Genomic DNA, 9,058 nt, shown 5'->3' on the forward strand with positions numbered 1-9,058 from the left:
TGGTTTATCATAAACGCGCATGTGCAAAGCCAAACCAAGGTGGGGCGAAAAGTTGAATGTTTCTGTCGGCGAAAGCGTTTAGAAGTGGGACAAGAATGAAGTTACTCTGAACAAGTGAACGTGAACTGAAACGACGGGCTACAGTTCGCTTTCTGCACCGGTTTATCTTAATTAAGGAGATTAACTTTTTGCAATATTATATTTGATGTAATTTGTTTGCACAATCTTTTACATTGGCCGTGAAGTTGGACTCATTGAGCGCATCTGGACTGCGGCAGTTGCGTCACTGGAGATATTTTACTTCCTTGACATAGAACTTTATGATCGTGACTCGTCCGCTGTCGTGACTAGCAGAATGTCTCTCAAATGAGTCTCAAGCCACCGCTAATTAACTTGACCTCAACACGACTCTGTGAATAGGTAAGACGTTTAACTAGACTACTCATTGCCTCTTAGTGCAACTGATGTTTTCTTAATCCTAGATCAAGATGTGTGTCTATCTTGTTAGCCTTATGCAAACATTATATGACTTTCATACAGAGACCTATTCATATAAACTATGCGGTTCAGTGCATTTAGCGTAAAATACACCCATAATCTATTTACAAAGTAACAGGGGGGTTGCAGAAGGGAAGTAATGAGTGTACTAGTGTAGCGAGTAATGGCAGTAGACAATTCTTTGGTATTTTCTTGTTAGTTGCTTCATAATAGGCTAGGCATGAGGCTGCAGTGAATTATGCCATTGTTTTTGAGTGATCTGCTATTTCCTGATGTGCAACAGCTGCTAAGAGATCAAAAGTGATCCAACAAAATGATAGGGTATAAGCTATATGCATTATCTATCTACCATATCTAAACTAAGACTAAATGGGGAATACACTAGATTCCAAATTACTGTTTTAATTGCATTGTCTCCTGGAGGAAGTGTGGGGCCCTAACCGTTTAACTTGATACCATTCATATAGTGTCATATTCAGGAAATGGTTAATCATAAATGGTGGAAAAGCCCCACTGTACTAGCTCCCAGTACCAAACAAGTCATCTGAAAGCAGTTTTTGTCTGAGAGGAGCACGTTCCTCTGGCAACAACAAAACCCTCTCAGCAGCTTGACTGACTACAGATGAAGCTTGAAGTAGCATTACACTAATGTAATATTTTACTGTGCAGAGGGCTGCTATCTTCTTAGCTGATCTGTATTACTATCTGGGTTGTTAAAGTCAAATCATTGATGGAGGTTTACAGAAATACAGTGGGAACTTTGGACTGCAGTATTAAGTAAATTGCAGAGCTAAATTGATGTTGGTCTATTCATGTGTTTTATAAACTGCAAATGGGATGTGAAATAGCAATCTAGTAACAAGACGCGATTATTAATGTATTTTAAATTGATATATTATTTAGTTTTTGAGTGCAGTTTTCAAATTTTTGTCTACTATTAAGGTGTCAAGAACATATTATTTTTATTGATAATAGTGACAGTACTCTGTAAAGCGCTAGAAAAATAATAATAATAATACATGTAAACTACCGTAAAAGCATTTTACCAATTCTTGGGCCTGCATTACAAATGTGGGCGGGGGCTGTAAACGTTTAAAGAAGGCCAAAGATGTTTCTACGTTCTTGTCCTGTCTTGCTCTGAGCAGTGGGCCTAATACCAATTGGAACAGTTCAGGCTTCTTATATAAGTAAAGTAGCATTGACATCGTCTCTTTGGTATGTGTTAATTGTTGCACATGGAAGAATTCATATATTTGGATCACAACAATGCAATTAACATTGGGTTGCTTTCTGACCTGAACTTTAGTGTCAAAATCAAACGGAAACTGGCATCAAAAGAGAGACAAATCAGTGGTTTGTGACCAACTTTAAAAAAAAAAAAAAGAGTAAAAAAATATAGTTGAAGTTAAAAATAAGCTGATAAAAATACATCTTTGTGAAAAAGAAGAGAAAATGTTATATTTATCTTTGGAAAAAAATGCCAAAAAACCCCAGTAATGACTAATTGTATGAGCCTAGAATATTTACAATGACCAAGCAGAGACCATTTTGACTGTGACAGTGGGGATGGACATTGAGTGGAGGGTAAAAGATCGTTCTGTGGCAGTGTATGGAGAGCTCTAGTGATGGCATTGACAGGTCTAAATATGCCACCGGTGACCAGCTGTTGAGATGCGTTGCTGAACAAATTCTGGACAAAAATAAGGTATTTACCAGACACAGTAGGCATAAAACTAGATCTAAACAAAATGCCTGGAGTCAAAAAGTCTCAAATTACATTACTATAGATGGGAAGCTGATTTCTGAAACCATTTGTCATATGTCAGTGAGAGGGAAGGAGTAGAGATGACTGGTGACTGTTTTAGCTTGTTCCTGGGTTGTCAGGCGTGGGAACTGTGGATTTGTCCCTCTATAGAGATATCCAGCTGCATTGATCCAGAGGAAAACATCTGCCACTCGACCATGACACTGAACAATGACCTGAGCAATACAATAGTAGCAGTGTGTGGGGAATATTTCAAACACTACTATGGGCTACAGTAAATTCTTAGTATGAAGAGCAAAGTACTTTATTTGTTTATTTTTTTTATTTGGACTATGTACAAAATACACATACAATAATGAATAAGCAATAGAATAGAACTGCTTAATGGTTTATCATGAAAAATTATTAATATTAGCATTTCCACGATCCACGGTCTGTCTCAAAATCAAAGGGTGCTTCAAGGGTGCTTTTTCAAATGAGTCACAGAATTAAACTTCCAAATTTCTCACATCGGATCTCCCCTACTAAGCCGAACTATATATTGCAATATTATCTACTTTATTTTAACCATAACATGACTCTCCCTTGTTCAGTCCACGTCATATTCTACACACGTCAGCACATATATTGACCAAATATGGACACAATCTCACGCCTCTGAAAATGTTTCTCTCTTTAACTCAAGAATGACCATCCGTTCCCTCTATGACAGCAAACTCTAGTCTAAGTCATAGAAAAATAAATTAAATACTGGTGACCCATTGGATGCCCCTCCTGCCCTTCTCAATCCCCTTAGTCCTGCCCACTTCCTGTCTCTATGCTGCATGAGTTCTCATGATTGGGACCACTGCTTTAAGAAATATAAATAGGCCTATAACCCAATCTTGCTATAGCTTACATGATGTGACATAGCAAGTCAAGTGTTCACCTTCCAATGAATTATTCTGGAAAAGTAAATAAATATATAAAAAGTAAATGCATATACGCATTTATATACATATAAATGCATTACCGGTACTTAAAGTTTAGATCCAGATCCAGATCATTCTGAGATGTTTAAAATTTCACACAGCCTTGTAATTATAAATTTAATATTTCTACCAACACATAACAGCGTAGATGTACATTTGTACTGCTCAATATTTCCTCTGATAAAGAATACAATCTTAATTCAAATACATAATACTCAAATTACAACAGTTCACAAAGTTTCAAAATAGTCACATAGCGTCTAAACTGTATTTCTAATTTTATTTTTAGCACATGAGGTAATAGTACTTCATAAAATCAGCCTGTTTTAAATAAACTCTTGTCTCAATGTACATTTTCTGTTGCACTGCATCATGGAAACTGTCTCTTTCAGTTGTGAAAGTACAAAATTAAAAGGATGTGTTAGTTCTGCTTTTTGTATCAGAGAGTTATTTTTAGCCATGTCCGCTTCTGACTGGATTCAACTTTGGCTTCAGCTATGACGGATTTAGAGTGAAATACCAAACTAAACTATGTGCTATTTTCCTGAGAACAATTACTTACAATTGCTGCCATGACCAAAACACTGCCTCTTCCTGATAGACTAAAACAGACTTACAAATTTATTTTTGTATTAATATTAGTATTGAGGGACAGTCCAGTACTGTATTTTGTTTCCCTTTGCAGGTATGAGCGGTTGTTCGCTCTGATGGTGACAGTCAAATAGCATCAGTGAGAGGGTCCCACTTCCTCAGTATGGCCGAGGTCCAGGTAAAAACAGCTATCAGTAACACATACGCACAAATGAATGCCTATGTATTTCAAATTTGATTTGGACTGTATTATACTCTTGTTACTGTAGGCTCCATGGCCACCAGGCACTGAGTGTGTGGCCAGATATACCTTTAAAGGCACTTCAGAACAGGACCTGCCCTTCAACAGAGGCGATGTGCTGACTATTATAGTGGTTACAAAGGTAACATTACATGTCTCAGAATTGTGTAAAACCACATTGTATTCACAGTAACACAAACAATTGTACAATGTAAATCATGAGTAGAAAGCGGATTACATCGTCAGTAAAATAGCACTTTTTTGTGAAATCACTTTCTATTTATGCATTTGTATTTATTGTGTTTTAGGACCCAAACTGGTATAAAGCTAAAAATGCGGCTGGCCGGGAAGGAACCATTCCAGCAAATTATGTTCAGAAAAGAGAAGGAGTGAGATCGGGGTGCAAACTCAGTCTCATGCCGTAAGCCTCTCCCTGAATCTGTTTATGAGCTCTTTAAGTAACTAAAGCTGAAAGACTGGTATAAAGTTACCCAACAACTACTGAAAAATACTAGAGAGCAAGTACAGTTAATCATATTTATTCCCCCTTAAACGAGTAGTTTAGGTACAGCTTCCTTGTAGTTACAGAGATATGTCTAAAATAAGTTGTGAATGTCTATGTGGTGCTGCTGGTTGGTGGAGCTGTAGTTAAACGAGGGTAGACCACAGTCAGGTCAGACTGTGGTGACTTCAGTCGACTTGAAACTGTTTTCAGCTCAAGTTTTGTGAGAACACAGCAGTTTCCTGTTGTTTCTTTTCAATCTCAGACATTTAGTGATCTTCCAATTTACCCACAAAGATGTTGCAGCTGTACTATGCTGTGTACTACGCTATGGGTGCACACCCATATGGGTGGCATTTTTATATGATTTGTAACAAGCTACAATGCACTTCTTCAAAGAAAGTACCATTTCAGAAAATTTAGGTTTTAGTGCACTAGCTTTATCATGTTAAATGGGAATGACTAAAACCAGGGACTGAATAAGATGTAAACCAGAACAAAACCTTGCCAATTACCTAATCATATATTAGCCAAGATTAATCATTGATTTAACATAGAATAGGATGGTCAAAATCAGGAGTAGATCAGGTAAACCATGTATTCACACAACAACCTCTTGTTCATTGCATACCATACTGTGCTTTGATTAATTGTCTTCTTCATTCTCAGATGGTTTCATGGGAAAATAACTCGAGACCAGGCTGAGAGGCTGCTTCACCCACCAGAGACGGGCCTCTTTTTGGTACGAGAGAGCACCAACTTCCCTGGGGACTACACCCTGTGTGTGAGCTGCGACGGCAAAGTGGAGCACTACCGCATCATCTACAAAAATGGCAAACTAACTATAGATGAAGAGGGCTTCTTTGAAAACCTCATGCAGCTGGTAGAGGTACTACATTCAACTACAGCTTTAAAAATAAACATTGGAGGAAAGGAAGAAGAAAAAAAATAAATAAAATTATATATATATATATGTATGTGTGTGTATATATATATATATATATATATATATATATATATATATATATATATATATATATATATATATATATATATATATATATATATATATATATATATATATATATATATATATATATATATATATATATACACACACACACACACATAATCAACTGTCTCCAAGTACCAGGCCAGAAGAAGTGCTTTTTTGCTTTATCCACTTATAAATTACTCAAATACACAGAGTTAGATTGTAACCTAACCAAATTGTAATTTGTTTTCTAAGAGGCTACAAGACTTGTGAAGAGTTAACTAGGTTATATATTTTGTGTAACCTCTATTACAAGCATGACTGCAGTTTTCAATTAAATTGCAACTTCTCCAATATGCTACGCTATGCAGTTTATGAATTACAGTATGCTAAATGGAAACCATCTCTAAACATGGTAGGGTTTCCTGTGCTGTGTCTGTCTAAGGTGCCTCTCGACCGCATGCAGTTCCTGGAACAAATAATGAACCGGAAGTGTCAAAGAGGAAGAGTGCAGAAAATGTTTAACTTAAGACTTTTAACCTCAAATACATTAAAACTGTCACACTGTCTCCAGTGTGAGGCACAGAATTGAAATAATTGAATTCTAGAGAAAATTGATTTATTCAGTTAATACAATGCATTTTAGTGTGTATGAATACTTAGGCAGCCCTCTGTTGGTCACTGCATAGAATTGCTCAGTGAGTTCACAACTACTACTATTGACCTTATTCCACCCTGACTACTTTTACCATAAATGTGATTAAACAGCACTTTCTTTGTAGTGGCACTGGTTAAGTGGGAATCTCCATAATTTCAATGGAGTAATTAATGAGATTCCCTCAACCTCTGGAATCAGGTGAATAGCTCAGTTATAGCTACAGTTGTCAAAAATGAACTCAAGTAATGGTATTGTCCCTTCAAAATCATATTTTAATGTCTGACTTAAGATATAAGAATCCAAAGTGGGCTTTTGAAACTCAAACATGGTGACCTGAAGGTGGTGTGATTAATCTACTATTTTGAAGTATAATGTTTTCAATTTCAATTATTATTATTGTTATTATTCAATAAAGCACTACACCAAAGACGAAGATGGCCTGTGCACAAGACTAATCAAGCCAAAGGTTGAGGAAGGGGCAGTGGCGGCTCAAGATGAATTCTCAAGAAGTAGGCAATTTTTAATACTCATTCAAATATGACTTTACTTTAATAATACTTGATTTATTGTAATTGTTTGTTGTTTTTAATTGTCCACAGGTGGTTGGTCACTAAACAGAAGAGACCTTGCGCTACAGTCTGCTATTGGAAAAGGAGAGTTTGGAGGTGTGTGATGTTAAAATAAACAAGAAGCTAACCTTAGACTCTTTTCAATACATTGAAGTAAATGTGCATTTGCAGATGTCATGATGGGAGACTACAGAGGAACTAAAGTTGCTGTAAAATGCATCAAAAACGATGCAACAGCCCAAGCATTTATCGCAGAAGCCTCAGTCATGACGTAAGCAAAATCATTACACCAGATAATTGTGGTTTAATAATGTTTATTACTAATTGTGAACTTTTTACAACTTTTTAGGCAACTACGACATGAAAACCTGGTGCAGCTGTTGGGAGTGATTGTAGAAGAAAATGGCAGTCTGTTTATTGTAACTGAGTTTATGGCCAAGGTGAGCCCTTCACATAAAAGACATGGTACAAATTGTAAAAAGAGGTATTGCTATTCAGAGATTTGTTTACTGTATATCTAACTATTTTGGTTTTTCAGGGCTGTCTAGTTGATTACTTGCGCTCCAGAGGTCGGACGGTGCTCGGTGGTGATGCTCTCCTTCATTTTGCACTGTATGTACAGTGGGCTATACAGTTTGGTGATGTATATGGCTTATTGAGGCTGGCTAAAATGCACATTTTAAGGCAGACTTTTAGCTCTTATTTTTTAGATTAGTTAATTTTTATACTTATTACCATGCAATTTTGTTGGGGGGATTTTTCACTAAAATACTTCGACACATACAAACTTTGTTTGCTATTGCAGAAATGTCTGTGAGGCCATGGCTTACCTAGAGGCCAACAACTTTGTCCATCGGGACCTAGCAGCACGTAATGTACTAGTATCAGATGACAATATTGCCAAAGTCAGCGATTTTGGTCTGACTAAAGAGGCCTCGTCTACTCAGGACACTGCTAAACTACCCATCAAGTGGACTGCTCCTGAAGCTCTCAGAGAAAAGGTATTTCAAATGTTATGTAGAGTTGAGAGCTACAGTTTGCGAAACTCTGACAATATTTTCAACAAATAGAAATTTTCCACTAAGTCGGATGTTTGGAGCTTTGGCATTTTGCTTTGGGAGATATATTCTTTTGGCCGCGTACCCTACCCAAGAATTGTAAGTGTGACCAATCATATAAGTAATGCTGGTGTAACAATAATAAATATATATGCATTTTTAATATTTTGGTTGTTTTGCAGCCATTAAAGGATGTAGTACCTCGAGTTGAAAAGGGATACAAAATGGACTGTCCGGATGGCTGTCCTGAAATGGTTTATAATGTAATGAAACAGTGCTGGAACCTGGATCCTGATCTGCGACCAACCTTTAAGAAGTTAAAGGAGTGGCTTCAACATGTAATAAGAGAGACTGGGAAAAACTAATGAAAATGTGACATTCCATTTTATTTTTACATTTTGTATTTTTTTATACTATTGTATTTTTTTAGATTGCAGACGATTGTTTTCATTATCTGACCTCTCCATTGGCTTGACGTTATCAGAAATTATTAACATGTCTCTCTTTGCTCTGTTTTCAAGAGTAATATGATTTTCACTGTTCAGATATGTTGCATAAATTTGATCTAATTTGTTACAAGAGAAATCTTTTTGTAAACAGATTAAGGTACATTTCCATGTTGTATATTCCATTAATTATTAATTCACTTTATTGCCAGATGCAGCAGAATTTAAATAACTCGGCCTACTCCCAAACAGGAAAAGTTTGGTTTTTACTACTGATGTAACTTTTTTTTTCTTTGAAAATAAATAATAGCTATTTTTATAGCTTAATTTATGTTTATGGAAAATGTCTTTAAGGGCATCTATTTTACATTATTCCTTAGTGACTTGACCTCAGAAATGAAATGGAATGTGTCTGGTGAAGGTGTATGATTTAATGGATTGTCATCTAATGACATCATGTGGAAAAGGTGATGGCCTAAATCTCCTGATATGTTTTTAGGGTTTCTAGTGATGAAATAACATTATTTAAAGGTCCTATACTAAATCTAGGTTAAAAGATATTTACTTTGAGTTCAACAGTGACTGCACACCCCACGGATCTGGGACTAAATTTCCCATTCGTTTCTCATAGTCTTACGGAAAAAAGATAATAATAAAAATAAATAAATAAAGCTTGCTCGGGGATAACCAGCTACGTGCTACCTAATAATCTCAAGACCTATAATTGTATTTAAAATTTGTTTCTGAAACTTTATAAAGTTATTA

At 36.1% G+C, this 9,058-nt stretch overlaps 2 protein-coding genes across 4 annotated transcripts in view; both read left to right on the forward strand.

Annotated features, from left to right (window-relative positions):
* The window catches only part of LOC117371856 (protein mono-ADP-ribosyltransferase PARP6-like), a 218,056-nt gene that overhangs the window by 161,299 nt on the left and 47,699 nt on the right, over nucleotides 1–9,058 (forward strand). The gene's annotated exons all lie outside the window — the stretch shown is intronic.
* LOC117372334 (tyrosine-protein kinase CSK-like) lies at nucleotides 37–8,641 on the forward strand. The gene is made up of 13 exons (XM_033968127.2): nucleotides 37–420; nucleotides 3,920–4,003; nucleotides 4,095–4,208; nucleotides 4,375–4,487; nucleotides 5,238–5,457; nucleotides 6,636–6,729; nucleotides 6,820–6,885; nucleotides 6,961–7,060; nucleotides 7,139–7,229; nucleotides 7,328–7,401; nucleotides 7,595–7,790; nucleotides 7,860–7,946; nucleotides 8,030–8,641. Exons 2-13 carry the CDS (start codon nucleotides 3,989–3,991, stop codon nucleotides 8,210–8,212), a joined length of 1,353 nt encoding a protein of 450 aa, XP_033824018.1. The 5' UTR covers nucleotides 37–420; nucleotides 3,920–3,988; the 3' UTR covers nucleotides 8,213–8,641.

The sequence above is a fragment of the Periophthalmus magnuspinnatus genome, chromosome 6 (assembly GCF_009829125.3).
Source record: "Periophthalmus magnuspinnatus isolate fPerMag1 chromosome 6, fPerMag1.2.pri, whole genome shotgun sequence".
Taxonomy (NCBI): domain Eukaryota; kingdom Metazoa; phylum Chordata; class Actinopteri; order Gobiiformes; family Gobiidae; genus Periophthalmus; species Periophthalmus magnuspinnatus.